The sequence below is a fragment of the Pteropus medius genome, unplaced genomic scaffold, assembly GCF_902729225.1.
Source record: "Pteropus medius unplaced genomic scaffold, Ma_sr-lr_union100, whole genome shotgun sequence".
NCBI lineage: Eukaryota > Metazoa > Chordata > Mammalia > Chiroptera > Pteropodidae > Pteropus > Pteropus medius.
In genome coordinates this window covers 516,568-534,370 of record NW_024352784.1, presented here as the reverse complement: position 1 = coordinate 534,370, position 17,803 = coordinate 516,568, and the positions used below count along the sequence as shown (strand labels likewise).

The 17,803-nt window shown below is 35.2% G+C and overlaps 1 protein-coding gene across 1 annotated transcript; it reads right to left on the bottom strand.

Moving 5' to 3' along the window:
- Positions 1 to 15,696: 15,696 nt before the first annotated feature.
- LOC120590466 (olfactory receptor 52E8) lies at positions 15,697 to 16,647 on the bottom strand. Its single transcript, XM_039848284.1, has one exon. The coding sequence runs from the start codon at positions 16,645 to 16,647 to the stop codon at positions 15,697 to 15,699; it is 951 nt and encodes a 316-aa protein (XP_039704218.1).
- Between the last annotated feature and the right edge of the window lie 1,156 nt (positions 16,648 to 17,803).

Sequence of the window (17,803 nt, the reverse complement as noted above, 5' to 3'; positions counted from 1 at the left end):
GGAAATCAAGACTAGCAAGCTCATAAGGCCCTTCTAGGACAGATAGGCATAGAGTTAGGATAGAACATGATTGTGTCTCAGCAGAGAAAGAGCCTTTTGAAACCAGGGCATATGCACTGCTACACTGTGTTTAAGACCAGCTGGCAGTGGGTCATTTCTCTGAACATCAAGGACTTGCCTATACACCTGCGTAGTCACATATTTATGTGCAATCCTCCCCAAAGGTGCAATAAGTTCATTCACAAGTTCCTGTGGGCTTCAAGCACATTCTTAGTGGAGAATAGGTATTGTCCATCTAAGCTATTGCATGAATAGATGATCACTTATCATGACTATAACTATGACATTATAATGATTTATAGTGTAATGAAACAAACAAAAGCCTTAGTTATTGAGAAATGAAATGAGTTTTCCAGAATGGATACTCATGGAGATGTAATTTTGCTACCATGAAAGAAAACAAAGTTTGATTTGATTTTAATTTGATACTTGTTTTGAGAAATGAAGTTTTCCTTTATTTAGTTATCTATTTTCCTTTGGTCCCCCGGCACGCAGAATTAAGATACCCACATTATTTACATGATGGCACACTCATATCATGACCTTGATGTAGCCTTCCATTAAAGTTTATTTTTCTTAATATTAGTAATGAAATATTTATTTTATTTTCAGCAAACTCAATCCCAAACTCTGCACCCTCAAAATAGCCTGGTTCTGATGAAGGGCCTTCTGTTTTTCAGCACCAATTTCTTCTTCTGTACGTCTTGAGTTCACAGGACTGTGTTCCTGCTTTGACCCAAACTTAAGTTCTTATTACAATATTCTGTGCAGACCTTCAAATCCTCTCCTAATTTTGGATCTTGACTTCCTGCCAAGTGGCCACTGCCTCAGTTCTCTACTTTAGGTTCTTCTTGGCTATGTCCTTCGTAGCTATTGAATTTTCCCACTGCTTCTTGAACTTCTGCCTCTTCCAGGTTCAGAGCCTTTGCAGTGTTCTATCCACTTGGAACATACCTTCCCTGTATCTCATATATTGACTTATTTTCTCTTTTAGGACCTTGTTTCAAACAGACCAAACTGGAAAGATTTATCTCAAGTACCACATTGACATCATGTCCCTTTCCCCACCTCAAATCATCCCTTAACTCAAAATCTTATACAATTTTATTCTCAGCACTTCTATTCTGAAATTACCTTGATGCTTTGATTATTTGTGTGCTGTCTGGAATCACCTCTCGAATGTAAGCATGAGCGTTGCCTATTTCCTCATTACTGCCTCCCTAGCACTAATAAGGATTTGTCTACATTAGGGGTAAATGCATATTCGACAGATAATGAGATGTTAAATGTTGACTTGACAGGCTCTGCCTGGCCCCAATATTCAGTGTCCACTGGGTCTGCTCTTAAATATCTGTTTCACTCTTTCTGACCATGAGAGGAAGGGCCTAATTATGGGTAATGTGTGAGTAAACTACAAAGTCTCACCAACAAAATCTGAGCTTTTGCATTTTATAGATAATGGCTATTTCGTGAAGAGACACACTGCAAGAGTTGAAAAATGAAATAGCAAGTTTGGGAAACAGTCGCCCAAATGGAGGAAAGGATCAGTGATATTGAAGACAGAAATCTATAATTAAATTAGAAGAAGAGGAGAGAAAGTGAGGAATGAAATATAATGAAAGAGAAATACAAGAACTAGCTGATACCATCAGGAGAGGAAACATAAGAATAATGGGCATTATTGAAGACTAGGAAAAGAAGCAGAGATTGGAAAGCATTTTCAGAAAAACGGTGGACGAGAATTTTCCAAATCTACAGAATGAGCTGGAGCTTGGAATTCAAGAAATCAACAGAACACCCAATTATCTTGACCCAAAAAGGCCTTTACCAAGACACATTGTATTAAAATCATCAAAAATCAATGACAAAGGCAGAATTCTCGGGGCAGCCAGGGAGAAAAAAAATGGCAACTTATGAAGGAAAACCATTAGATTATCATTGAACTTCTCAACACATACCTTACAAGCCAGAAAGGAGTGGAATGAAATATTCAAAATATTAAGTGAAAGGAACTACTAGTCTAGAATAATGTATCCAACTAAGCTCTCCTTTAGATATGAAGGAGAAATAAAGACTTTTCCAGTTGTTTAAAAATTGAAGGAATTTTCTATGAGGGCTGCACTACAGGAAATACTAAAAGGGGTCAGCTCACCTAAAACAAAATGACCAAAAAAATACATAATTAGGAGTAAGGTATCTATCAGTCAAACAGAAGCAGAAGAGTGCAACACTTACTAAGAACATGGCATTATAAGCTTAAATAATAAGAAGAGAATTTCTATAGCAATATAGTAATGAATGTGTAGCATACATAAGGACAAATTGAGACAACAATGACTAAAAAAGGGAGGACTCAAAGATTCAAATTCACACAGGGGAATAGAGATAAGCACTCTCAGAAGAAAATGGGCGACTGTATATATGTAAATATCCTTTACATATTCATAATGGTAACCACACACCAAATATTCAGAACCGAAGCACATAACATTAAAAAGAAGGACCAGAGGCAAAACCCACAAAAGCCAACCAAAATAAAGAAAATAGAAACACAAGGAAAAGAAAGCAATGGAAACACTGAGCTACCAGAAAGCAAAAGATAAAATGTACATAAGAAGACCTCATATTTCAATAATCACCCTAAATGCAAATGGACTGGACTCAGCAATAGAAAGGCACAGAGTTGCAGAATGGATCAAAAAACAAAACCCAACCATGTGCTACCTCCAGGAGACACATCTCAGCTCCAAAGACAAATATAAACTCAGAGTGAAAGGGTGGAAAATAATATATCAAGCAAATGGCATTCAGAGAAAAGCTGGAGTAGCAATACTAATATCAGACGAAATAGACTTTGAAATAAAAAAGATAAAAAAAGATACTGAAGAACACTTCATAATAATAAAGAGAATCATGCACCAAGAAGACATAACACTTATTAATATCTATGCTCCCAATCAGGGAGCCCTGAAATATGTAAAGCAATTACAAACAAAAAACAAACAAACAAATAATCTAATCAAAAAATGGTCAGTGGACCTGAACAGATACTTCTCCCTAGAAGACATACAAATGGTCAACAAATATTTGAAAAGATGCTCAACATCACTAGCTATTAGGGAAATGCAAATCAAAACCACAATAAGATATTATCTCACACCTGTTAGAATAGCTATAATCAACAGGACAAGTAATAACAAATATTAGAGAGGATAGGGAGAAAAAGGAACCCTCATGCACTGCTGGTGGGACTACAAATTGGTACAGCCACTATGGAAAACAGTATGAAGGTTTCTCAAAAAACTAAGAATTGATCTACCATATGATCCAACTATCCCTCTACTGGGTATTTACCCCAAAGAGTTGAAAACCCATATCCAAAAAGATATTTGCACACCGATGTTCATAGCAGCTTTATTTATAGTGGCCAGGACATGAAAGCAACTGAAGTGTCCTTAGATAGATGATTTGCTAAAGAAGCTGTGGTACATATATACAATGGAATATTACTCAGCCATAAGAAGAGATGAAATAGATATATGTATGCCTTACTGTTAAAGTGTACAGCTGAAACCTATTGGATTTTGTTAACCAGTGTCACCATAAAAAATAAATAATACATAAATAAATAAGAAAAAATATTAAGAAAAACTGAAATAAAAGCTTTTTTATAATTTTTAGTATAGACTTTAAATGTAGAAATGTAAGTATTCAGACTCTAAGAAATAAGATTTTTAAATTAAAATATTAAGTCATATTAATTATAATTGAATATTAAAATAAGTTTGCAGCACATCTTTTAGTTATGGTAACAAGAAATCCATTTAATTAAACAGCTAAAACTTAGTTCTTGGGAGAATACGATATTCTTGTGGAAAGACTGGATGTCTTGGGTCCTCTAAGTCTTTCTGAGACATAAATGTTTCAAGCGTTTATTTATTTAATGTTTATTACTTACTTTTTAGCTGGTGTTGTCAGATGTGGGAATAGCTAAGGTACATGGTGGTGATAAAGAAACAGTCTTTTTTTTATAACTCTCACATTCTAAATTAGCAAGAAAGAAAGTAACCTTGCAAAAAGAATTAAATTACTCCAGATAATGTGTTATGAAAATAAAGTCGATTAGAATTAAAAATCAGCGATAAGGATACAAACGAACCATTCAAAATGGAAAAAAGATGAAGAGACATGTCTATGGAAGATATACAAATGGTCAATACCCAATGAAAAGATACCAAACATTATTAGTCAGCAAGGAAATTAAAATTAAAATTCCAAAGTGACTTTATTTTATTCTCCTTGAACACCTAAGGAGAAAAATGAATGACATTATAATGTACTAAAGGTGATGTGGAATAACCGAAACTCTCATACATTGTTAATTGGTATGTGAAACATACAACTGCTTTGGAAAACTCTTTGTCATATTTTTTATGAAGTTAAAAATACATATACACTATTATTCAGAAACTCCATTCCTAAATATTTACCAAAGGAATTAATATTCAGTGGATCTGTCAATTAGATAATTAGATATATATGCCTGAAACACTGGAAAAGGACATGGCTGCTTAGAAATATTTGGGAGCCAACAGTGTATGATATGTTTGATACATATCCTCTGCATCGAATATATGAATGAAAGAATGAAGAGGAAAAACTATAAAACAAAAAGTAGCAATAAATATTCTTATTTATTGTTTTTCTGATCAATATATTATGATCCACCATTGATAATGTAATAAAAACATATACATTCAACTCTGTGTGAAGTGCGTGTGTGTGAAAGAGAGCAAGAGTGAGAGCAAGACAGAAATATGATGAAACTAAGAATTATATGATTACTGGTCATTAGATATAGGGTATAACAGAATCACAGATGGTCTTCATAAAAATTAGAGATGCTCCCTGCCATTGTTTCCCCCTCTGTTTTCAAGATTAATTAAGAATCATTTCCTTTATCCAATCCCTTTTTTTCAAGGACTTCATAACAAATGCCTCCAAGTGATCTTACTCTTTCCATTATCTCTTCCACTGCTCTGATTTCTCTGCCTTTAGTTTCTACCAGGGCTCCATTGTTTAGAAGGAAGCTAACTTACCAACTGTTTTAGCAGATTATTCATATTCCAGAAGACTCACCTGTTTGGACGCTACAACCTCTGGGTTTTGTGGAGCGATAATTTATAGTGAGTAAGAATTTATAGTGTTACTTCATACTTCCCCTTGGGGCTCCCATGGGCCTAATAAATAAATAAATAAATAAATAAATAAATAAATAAATAAATAAATAAATAAAGGAGTTTCTGAGTTGTCAAGCTAAAGCTGATTTCTTCTCCAATGTTAGTTCAGGTCAACAGTCCAATCATACTTTTGCATCGTATGTGGGCTTCATACTGCCCAAGATGGTGCTAAAAGAGGTCACTTTATGGCAGCAACACAATAGTGGTTAGAATGAAATAAAGAGATAAGTTTTCACTTTTATAGATCATTTCATAATTTTTATAAGTCCTTGTAATGGACTTATAAATATCTCTAAGGATAGTTTTATCCTTTCTGGTCAGAGACACCTTCTGGTTACAGATGATCTGCAATTTGCATCCTCTAGCAAGAACCCTCTCCAGATAGGTCCCAGGAATCTAGTCATTCAGAGGCATCCTGGACTCCCACCAACACTTTAAACCTCACTCTGGTACCAGGTGAACAGCTACTTTTGACAGATAGGCAGTGAAGGCAGGGAAAGAGCACAGTAGAGAAAAAAAACAAATACAAAAACAAAAAATCAGCATGTCCTCAAAGTTGGCTTGCAAGTATCTGTACATTTAGAAAATGTCGGAACCAGAATTCTAACTTGTCTCTCAACTTGAGCTACATCTGTTTTATGAATTACATTGATGATTTTTGTGAGAATATAGTGCTTCTAAAACTCTGTAAAATATTAATTAATAGAACATGAGAATAAATAATATTTATACAAAGGAAAGCATCTTAGCATACGTACAAAGAGCATGTCCACCTATTTGTTCTGTGACTTTGGCCAATTTAATTTATTGTTATAAGCCTTGGTTTACTCACAAGCAAAAGGAGAAAAAATTATATCAACTTGTGGGATTACTTTAATGATATAATAAAATAACACCTAGAAAGTACTCAGCAAATGTTTATTTAAAATTAATTAATAAATAAACACTGGTTTTAATTATAATTATTGTATGGCATTCTCTCTGAAGTCAATATTTTGGATCAGATAACTTTAAATAACTTTCCTGCTATTCAGCACTTCTCAGCTGAGAGATGTTGAAGACATTTCTTAACCTCTCTGAGCTTCATGTTACCCCTGTAGATTCATAAAGGTAATGAAAATGACAATTTATAGTTCATGTTTTTTTCCCCTGAATTGAGTGAGAAGATGCATTTAACTAAAATAGCAGCATTTGACAATAGATACAAGATATTATTAAAATGGATATTATTTTTATTACTTATTTGAAATAGATTTTTTGGTGTTGAATTTGAATACGAAAACATCAGTTATATTTTAGTTCATTAGATTGCTCACAAAAACAACTCTTATTTGTTCAGGAAATGTGTTTAGTTTGACCACTAGATGTCAGTAATGCTCATATGACAAGCAATTATTTGTGTGTGTGTGTGTGTGTGTGTGACTCTTAGTTTTTAAATACCTTTTCTTTTCTTTTCTTTTTTTTATTATGGTGACATTGGTTAACAAAATCCAGTAAGATTCAGGTGTACAATTCAACAGTAAGGCATATATATACATACACACATGTTGCCACATGCATTATGGTAGAAGAAAGGCGATATATATATATATATATATAAGAGTATATGTGATACACATCGCACGCACACAACACACAGTCAATAATACACACACATCATTTGTTATTATTATGCTTATTGGGCTTGGTGTTCGAACATCAACATAGTTAGGTTTCTTTTCTGTCACTTCACATTATTATTTGACTCCTTTTACCCCATCTACTCCACCCCTCCACCCCGGCCCTCTGGTAATCACTAGTCTACTGTCCATGTCCATGAGTCTCTGTTTGTTTGTCTTATTTGTTTGTTGCTTTTAGGCTTATATCCCACATATAAGTGATATCATGTGATTTTCAACTTTTTCTGTCTGGCTTATTTTGCTTAGCACGATTATCTCGAGATCCATCCATGTTGTCGCAAATGGCAGTATTTCATCTCTTCTAATGGCATCTCTTCTCATCTTCTGTTATTGAGTCGTATGATTCTTTATATATTTTGGATATTAAGCTCTTATCGGAGGCATTCCTTGCAAATATATTTTTCCTATCCAGATGGTTGCCTCTTTACCTTGTTCCGGTTTCTTTTCCTGTGCAGAAGGTTTTTAGTTTGATGTAGTCCCATTCATTTATTTTTGCTTTCACTTCCCTTGCCTTTGAGGTCAAATTCATAAAATCCTCTTTAAGTCCAAGATCCTTGAGTTTTGTTCCTATGTATATACACACATTACACACACATCTATATCATCATGTATATAATATATGTATATATAATATACATATATATATTATTTTTTTTTTATTGTTTCGGGTCTTATATTCAGTGGTGATAGTGGACAGCCTTCCTCTTAGAGGGAAGGTTTTTAGTTTTTCAACATTAAGTATAATGTTGACTGAGTGTTTGTCATACATGGCCTTTATTACGTTAAGTTACTTTCATTCCATACCGATTTTGTTAAGTGTTGTGATCATAAATGGATGCAGTATCTTGTCGAAGACTTTTTGTGCATCTATTGATATGATCATATGATTCTTATTTTTTAATTTGTTTACGTGGTGTATCACATTAAACGATTTGCATATGTTGAACCATCTCTAGTAAACATACTAGATTTAATTTCAAAGTGTATTTGACCACATGTTTTTTAAAAAATCAGTATCATTTTGGGTAACTCTTGAGCTGTCTAAAAGGATAAAAAGAAACTCAAATCTCTTCTAAGGGAACCCTGAGAACAAAAAGAGAGACATTATCTAATATCACAGGTATCATCCTGAAAATTAATATAAAATAATAATTTAAAGGAGGATATATAAAAATGCTGGCCTTCAAATTTTGTTCAGGTTTTCCACCAGCTCTTCATTTATGTGGGCCAAAGGGCAGGGTATCTCCTTTATGCCTCTCCAGGACCACTCCACACTCTGTGTCCTAGAGACTTGAAGATGTGGGTTGCATGGGTCGCCTCCCTTGTCCTTTGGCATCTGGGTGGCTTCAGAAAATGGAAAGTATCAGCAAGAGGATAAGAGGGAAGTAACGTCGGAATATTTATTCTGATTTCCTCCTGCTCTCTCATTGCAGGTGCCTGCAGGTCACCATAGGCTGGGTGAGTCCCTCAAAATAAATCCCAACTCTGGCATGTAGGTATCTTCACATTGCTTTCTGAATCTCTAGATTCCAGGAATGCCTTCTCTTCAGGCCAAGGAGTTACAAATATTCCTTACATTTGCTATCCCTGTTACAGTGGTTTCCCTGTTGTGGAAAAGATTCACAATCAGACTGGCAAGAAACCAAGCAGCACTCAGAGAGATGGAGATCTCAGGTTTATTATGCCGGTGGAGGGCCTAGTGCTCTGAAGATCTGGGCCCCGAGCTCAGTTGCAACATTCCTTATACAGACTTTATTGTCACAGCCTAACTAGGTAATTTGAACTCAGGCTGCTGGCGGGAGTTGCTATGGTTGCAGGTAGTTACATTGGATTACATAGCCTGGGAGTTACTATGGGTTACCTGCAGTTGCAAAGTGTTACAAAGGCAGGACTTGCTAGGGCATACAAACAGTTACATTTGTTACTTAGACAGAACAAGCAAAGGGAAGGTGAGTCTTTCGTCAATTTCAAGTACAGCCCATGCAGCCAGCATATTTACAGAAGCAGAACAAAGAGTTGATTAGCCTTTTCAATAAAAATTCCTCTTCATCCCTACACTGTGCCTATCATTTGTTATAGTTTAAGGGGCTCATTTGAGTTTGCCACGATTTTTCCAAAACTTTGACTTACATAATCAATAGGCAGCCTTACCTTTTTTTGCAGATTCCTCTTAAATTAATTTTACTTTAAATAATAATATGTCATACATAATATATGATGTGTAATATATGTGTACATATATGTGTATTTATATATACACAGATAATATGTATAACACATGATATATATTTATAATTTTACTGGTCTTATAATTAATTTTACTGGTCTTATAATTAATTTTTGTCATGAAGAAGTTTGCCTTTGAATTTTAATTTCTCAAAAGCTTTTGAACTACACTCCAATATATCTCAAAGTAGCTAACATTGTAGTTATTTGAAAAGACTAGTATACACTTCACAAAAGATTAAAAAATAGCTAATAAGTCCCGAAAGTACAATCAACATTATCAGTTAACAGGGAAATCAAAATTAAAACTATAATGAGCTACTGATTCTCATTCACTTGAGCAGCTAAAATTAAAAAGACCCCAAAAAACAAATGTTGGTGAAAATATGGAACAATTGGAACTCTCATAGTTTGTTGGTAGCAGTATAAAACCATTAAGCCACTTTGGGAAACTGTTGGGCATTTTATTTAAATTTAGCACCAGGAAAATTGAAGGGTCTGCAAGCATCTGGAATTTTTACAAGTCTTTTTTTTTTTTTTTTTTTTTTTGGACCAAGTTAATATCGAAGCTCTGACTAAATATCATGAGTTATGGATTGATAGACCCATTGAGTGGATCAATGTCGGAATAGATTCAAGAAGATATTATATCTGGATTAAACTTAATGGAGGTTTATGTCTTTAAGTTAGGCTGCGTATGTGTGCTCCCAAGATGCTGGTGGATAATTAAAGTTACAGATTAACATCTAATATCCAATGAGGAAGCCTGATTTCTGTGTTCTGTAAATTATCCTGCAACACATGAAAAATTCCAAAGGAAAAGGAGTATCTGGGAGGGTAACAGAGGTTTATGGAAAATGGCCTTGTCTTGGAATATTAAATCTCAAAGACATAATTAATGTTGAGCTCATCATATTTTTCTCTTGTCACCATTTCCTCAATTATTTTTCTTTTGTATATATGTATTTTCTCATCATATTATATATATTTGCTATTAAGTCTGTAAATGCATTTAATATTTTTAGATACTAGTAAATTCATGCCATATTTAACATAAACATAAGCATGTGTGTGCACATACACATACACACAACTTCATACACAAATTAATACTCAAGCAGAATACAGATTATTTCTAAAAACTTGGAGCCATGCATCAGGGCAGTATTAATTTGACACAACCACAAGAGTGAAATAGGAAGTTAGAAATTTGGCATTCAGAAGCTGAATGTAAAACTGCTTGCAGGACCTGTCCTATTGCTGTATATTATGCCTGGGGCAAGTATATTTGTGGAGTTATTGACGATTTGTCTAAAAATTGTATTACAAAATTCAGGGAACTATGTGATATATAATAATTTATCCATGACTAATTACTGCACATAAAGATTCTTTCCGACATCCAGGTACTTTCTTATTTCTGTTCAGTTCCATGAACTCTCTATTCATTTTTATTTTATTTATTTATTTATTTTTTGTCAAAACAGGCCATTTCTGGACATTTCATTTCTGCTACAAATAGAAAGTACTAGCACTATTATTATTTAGAAAGCCATGGCTTTTCAAGACACTCAATTATCTCAACACAGAAAGGCCTTCACCAAGACATGGATATCTGCTCTTTCCACTGCCAGCATTGAGTGCTATAGGTAAGACAGCATGAGAGTTTGAACACAGTTGGGTGAGAGCCAAAGTAAAGCTCTAATATAGCTCAAGGCCAAGGTTCAGTAACGAACCATTGATAGACCAGAGCCTTGAATTTGTCCTATGTCTGACATGAGTGACAGTCACCTCCAATCAGCATGCCAGCAATCTTCAGGTGGCTCCACTTACAGGATTTCATGAAAGAACCACTATGCAGTCTAGAAAAAGTTATTTGCTTACCAAGCTATTTTCCTGAAACCAGGTCCCAGCCATGAGATCTGAGGACAGACAACCCCTAGACATGGGTCAGAGAGATCTTTAGGGCAAATCGTCAACTCCACAAGCTGGTCAGTATTGGAAAAAGGGAGTCTTAGAGTTTCCTTGAAGTGGAAAATTGTGAGTTGGGCCCACATGTGTTCAGTCCAGGCTCAGGGAATCCCATCAATACAGCATTATTGTCCCCAGCTGGTCCCAAGCACCATAAGAGGACTTTGAAAATTTTGAGGAAACTACTCCAAAGCACAGAGGGCCCTGAGAAGGAAGCCTAGGACAGGGACTCTGCTCAGCCAGGTCTAAGTGTGGTACTGCCATTTGATTGTACACCATTTCAGGGCTAGCATTATTATGTACTCCAATCTACATTGTCTACACTATTATGTTTATATTGCTTTTTCCCTAATCCCATAAATAGATTTAACCATAAAGTTGCTTTATATATGCCATAAACCCTTCATATTATAGATAGCTGAAATAATTTGATTTATTTATTGAAGTATGCTTATGTGTGGTACAGATATGAATGACCAGAGAGATGGTCAATTCTCATCCCTCAGAACTTATGGACCACAGGACTGTACCAATTTCAATCATGTTTTGCTAATATTCTATTTGCACATGCACTCAGAGATTCTCTAGTCTCCCTTTTCTTATTACCAATACCAATCTATTGCTCTATCTCCCACTTTCCTAGATATCTCCACCTGGGACCCATGGTAGAGAGTCACATATATATATAAAATATGTCTATCCAAATCTCTACACGAGTTAAGAGTTTTTAATCAAAAGTATTTATCTGAGTGATCTCTTCTTACATCAAAATAATGCTTAATATGGGTACAATGTATACACACAAGTTGCTGCCTTCATTGGACCTTGGTGTCTTTATTTGTAAAATAAAGGGGATAAATCAGGTGAATTTCAGTGTCTTTCCATCTTTAAAATTTTATATTTCCATAAAATTTTAGGGGTATGAGGCAAAGGCTGAAAAGTAACAAATTACAATTCATGTACACAGGTCTATACACAGGTCATGTACTAAGATGCTATAGAATGCAAGAATTTTGCTTTGTCAGTGTCCAGTTTCAGACCAAGAGCTGTCCAGATTCACAGAAATGTACAGGTTCCCAGTAACTGTAACAGGTACTGTTGCTTTCCTTGTCTTCTTGGCTTTATCTGCCCCCATTTCCTGATACCTTACTCTGATATACTTTTGAGTAGTTTGCCTATTGTCATCTAAACCTAGAGAGTGGTTTTAAAACATCAGATATGATGGAGACATCTCCTGATTTCTAAGCAAGATTGCACTTATCAGTCACAAAATTCAATTCAAAGTAAACCATATTTTGGTTTAAAGCAAATTACATTCTCTAGCTATATCTAGAATTAGGAAATGGGACTATATATTAGAAATATGAGGATCGATAAATTATATGGAAATTATTCTGAGCTTAATAACAAAATGGGCCTTGTGCTTAAGCCATAAAACAATTCTGATTTCTTTTTTCAAATTTTCTGAAATCCTGTATATCTGAAGTTAATGATGTAGCAAACAAGGGAAATTGTAAGTAGAATTCAATTGGAACTAGACATAGACACATACAATTATAATATCTCAAATGACTTTGTTTCAAGTGAGAAAATAATATCACACATCCTCAATGGAAACACTGTAAACTCTAGTAAACAGATGAAGTCTTTGGAGAGGGGCTTTCCTGTGTTTTTAGCTCTTCTGGCAGAAGGTAAAGGAAACTCCACATACTTGTGAAAAAACAGAATGCAGGTAGAGCTCAAGGTCTAGATTTTCTTAGAGTCTCTCTTCCTGAATGATGATAAAGTAGGCCCAATAGTACTAGGACATGCTATAGGACATAGTTTTCCTGAGTATAGATAGAAAAAGACTGAGAGACAATTGACTACATTAAACAACCAGTTTTTTAAAGTGAATTTTTAATTATAGTTGAAACACAATATTATATTAGTTTCAGGTGGGTGTACAACATAGTGATTCAAAATTTATATACCGTATAAAGTGATCATCCCAATAAGTCTAGTAATCATCTGTTACCATACACAGTTGTTATAATATTATTGGCCATATTCCCTATGCTGTACATTATGTCCCTGTGACCTATTTTATAACTGGATATTTGTACTTTTTAATCTTCTTCCCCTTTTCCAGTTTTTATCTTTTATCATCTAAGTCAGACAAGTTTGAGTTATTATGAGAGAGAAGGTGATGTTGTCTTTCGTCAACTTTTTATTTTTTTCTCTCTCTTTTACTCCCATTCCACGGCCTCTGATAACCATTATATTCTATTATGAGTTTGACTTTTTTTTTAAATATCCCACATAAAACTGAGATCATGCAATATATTTTTAATTAAAAAATTTTTAATTACAGTTGACACTCAATATTATATCAGTACAGTAGTTAAACATTTATATAACTTACAAAGCGATTTCTCTGATAAGTCTAGTACTCACCTGGCACCATACAGTTTTTATACTATTATTGAGTATATTCCTTATGTTGTATTTTACATCCTCATATCTGTTTTGTAACTGTCAATGTGTACTTCTTCATTCCTTCACCTTTTCCACCCTCCCCGGCACCTCACCCACCTGGCAACCATCAGTTTGTTCTCTGTATGAGATCATGCAATACTTGTCTTTATGCGACTGGCTTATTGCACTTAGCATAGTGACCTCAGGTTTAATTCATATTGTTCCAATGGTAGGATTTCCTTCTTTTTTAATGCTGAATAATATTCATTGTATGTATAGACCACTTTTTTTTATCACTATTGAATTTTTTCAGTTCAGTTATTATATTGTTAATCTCCAGGAATTCTGTTTGGTTTATTTTCATAATAACAATTCCTTTATTAGACTCCTCATTTTGTTCATGTATTGTTTTACTGATTGCATTTCATTGTCTCTTTTCTCTTGTAGTGCGCTGAGCTCCTTTAAGATGGTTATTTTAAATTCTTTGTCAAACAGTTCATGGATCGCCATTTCTTTAGGATCAGTTACTCGAGCTTTATTAGTTACCTTTGTTGGTGTCATGTTTTTCTGATTCCTTGTGATCCATGTATATTTGAGTTGAAAACATACATTTGAAGGAATAGAAATCCCTTCCAACTTTTAGACTGGTTTAGCAGGTAAAGTTCTTCTTCTGCTGGGTCTCTGGACTGATGGAACTATCTCTAGATCATGGTCGTGTAGAGCTAGAACCTTGCCTTATGGCTATCACTTGGTCTGAAGACAGGTTCACAACTAGCAGGCCTGTTACCAGGGTTACAGATGGATGTGGCTTCCACTGGGTGCCTGAGTGTACTCTCATTGGATCACTGGGCTGATCTCCCTTTTAGCAGAACTGCCACAGGTCTGTGGTAGAGTGGGACTGGGATCAGGTCACAGGACTACTTTAGGGACGACAGTCAGGCCCGAGGTTGGTGTGCCTTTTCTGGGGGCACAGACAGACATGGCACCTCCTGAGTCCCTTGGCAGAAGAGGATAGTGGCAGGACCATGTACAAGTGGAACTGGAGCCGAGTTCACAGGGAACGGGGCTGCAATCAGTATGCAGCCAGGACTACCAGCAAGAAGCCTGTCATTGGTGTGTTGGGCTTGCCTTCTCAAAGCAGCCCTTCTCGGTTATGAGCTCAACCTGGATTTTACCTCCTATCTGGATCTCAAAGCTCCCACAAATGTGCATTTCTCCAAGGATGGCTGCTAAATATATGTTTCTGTAAGGGGAGATGGGCTGAAGAAACAATAAGAACTAACATGTTCACAAATTTTATAATCATCAATTTAATTTAGTATATAATTTTCATTTGTTCCACAAGCATTTTTAAACTTCAAAAAATAAATAATGTTAAATTTACCAGTTCAAGAACGAGAGTGTATGATATGAGGTTAGGCTTATCAAGAACTTAGAATCAGAAACTTAAGATCATGGATAGGAAAAAAAAAAACACCATAAAACTAGTCTAATTCCCATCTTTTGCTTGCATACACTTCAGTAAACAACTATTTTTAGGCAGTACATTATTATTTATAGAAACTTTTTTACATTTGTCTTAGGTTTTTTTTTGGTAATTGACATGTGTGATCTCTGCTTGAACATCTCTATGAAAGAAATTTTGTTACTACCTGAAAGAGATCTAAAATATTATACAGTTAGAACAGTGAATCAAAGTTTTCCCCCTTGAAATTTATTATTATATGGCATATTTTATGCCAAGGGTCAACAGAGAATATCATTGCAAGTACACATTCAGACACACACAAAAACACATGCATCCAACAATTACAGCCGATATTCTCTCTCTCTCTCTCTCACTCTTTCTCTCTCTCTCTGTCTGTCTCTCTTTATATATATATACATATATATTATCTCATATTTATATTATAGATATAATATATAGTATATAAATATACTAATATTATATATAATAACATATTATATATAAATAATTCACAGTTAATTTTCTAAAAAAATTCCTTATTAATTTGATCATATTTCAGCATAATCAGACTTTATTCCTTCATAAATGAAACGAATTACCTCTCATTCAATCTTTTTTTAACAAAAAGACTCTGTACTCGCTCCTGGATCTGCTTGGTCCTGATCCCGTAAACGACTGGGTTGAGGGCAGGGGGGATGACTACGTAGAGATTAGCTAAGAGGATATGGATATACTGGGGGATGCCATGACCAAAGCGATGCGTGAGGAAGGAGAAGAGAGCTGGACCAAAGAAGGCAAAGATGACACAGATATGGGAGCTACAGGTATTTAGAGCCTTCGAACGGGCATCTTGGGAAGGGAGGTGGAAGACAGTGTATAAGATCCTAGCGTAGGAGATACTGATAACAAGCACATCCAGAAACAAAATAGAAATATTCCCAAGACCATAGTAGACATTGGCACTAATACTGGCACAAGCCAGACGTGCCACTCCCATGTGCTCACAATAGGTATGAGGGATGATTCTATGTCCACAGTAAGGCAGCCTCAGGAGGAGAAAAACTATGGGCACAATCATGCATAAGCTTCTTAGAACTACCACCGCAGCAATCACACCAATGACTCTGTCAGTGAGGATCATGTTGTATCTGAGGGGGTTGCAAATCGCCACATAGCGATCAAAACCCATGGCAAGAAGTACAATGCTCTCCATGACTGTAAAAAAGTGGATAAAAAAGACTTGAGTAACACAGCACTCAAAGCACAGCTCCTGAAGACTGAACCAAAAGATACCCAACATCTTGGGGATGGTAGTAGTAGAGAGACTCAGGTCAATCACTGACAGCATGGCCAGAAAGTAGAACATGGGTTGGTGAAGGCTATGATCGACCCAGATCACAAACAGAATGATGACATTTCCAACTAGAGCTATCAGATACACTGCACAGAAGGGAAAGCCAAGCCACACTTGTGCAACTTCCAACCCTGGAATTCCCAGCAACAGGAATGATGAAGGGTGAGACTCAGTGACATTGGGAGAAGTCATTCTTCTGCAGGGTCATAATAGTATAGTTTTTAAAAGTCGTTGCTGGTTTCCATTGAAGAATTTATCCACCATTAACTGAGATCTATAAAATTTAAATAAAAACAATTCCAAACAAAGCATTAATACTAGGAATAAGGTTCTCTAAAGGCCTTTGATTCTTTTCCTTTTTCAGCTCGACATAAGTAATCCCAGTATCACTCCTCACCTGCACCATAGAATCCAACACTCTGTCTCTCTTAAAATTATGTGTTCTAAGTAAATACACCAATTCTATTTCTCAAGAAATAAGTATTATTAGGAGATAAGATAATTGGTAGTCATAATAACCACCACAATAATAGCTATCATTAATTGGGTACCCATTATTTTTCAGACATTATTCTTATCCTCATTTGCATATATTATCTTTTACTTCTCCCCACAATGCTATGGCACAAGTTCTGCTGGTATCTGGTTTATGGAAGGGAAAGGTTTTGGTAAATTAATTAACTTCCCATTGCTTACAAAGCTAATAAGCAGTAAAATCAAAATGTGAAATTAGTTTGAAACTAGACTTTACAAAATTGACAGTAGAAGTAGTGAAAGGAGGGAGAAACTAAAATAAGGAGTGAGAAAGAATAAAAGGACCTAGAATATTCAAACTACCTAGAAGCCAAGAGCATGACCAAGATCTCCCTCTGGGCAATGGCTAGTTCTTTACTACACATCTACTCGTTTAGCTCCAAAAATATTTTTTACTATTGTTGTAGCTATGGTTTTCACCTCATACCTGATCTATGGCATCAATCATAAAATCAGACTTCTAACCTCCCAATAGTCTATTTTGAATTCAGATTATTCCCTTCAAAATATTAAGCATGGAGACAAACAGCTGATCACCAAATTTTGTATTTTATTATATCAGTGTATGGGTGCATTCGGTCTAAGTATAAGGGAGTTCAAGCTCATTATCTTATCCTTATTTACCTACTATGGCTTTTTTTTTCACTTGGTGTCTCACTCACTATCAAGCAATATGTGTAGGAAAAAGAAACAATAGCATATGGTATTTTATATTACTTGCATTGTGGTATGAAAGGGAATCCTGATTCTGTTCTTACTGGTCCTGTGACCTTAGGTCAGTTACATTATGTTCTGTGTTTCACTTTCATCTAGA

Bases quoted from the DNA above. Each gene is read 5' to 3' on its own strand.
- LOC120590466 (XM_039848284.1), bottom strand. From the start codon at position 16,647: ATGACTTCTCCCAATGTCACTGAGTCTCACCCTTCATCATTCCTGTTG.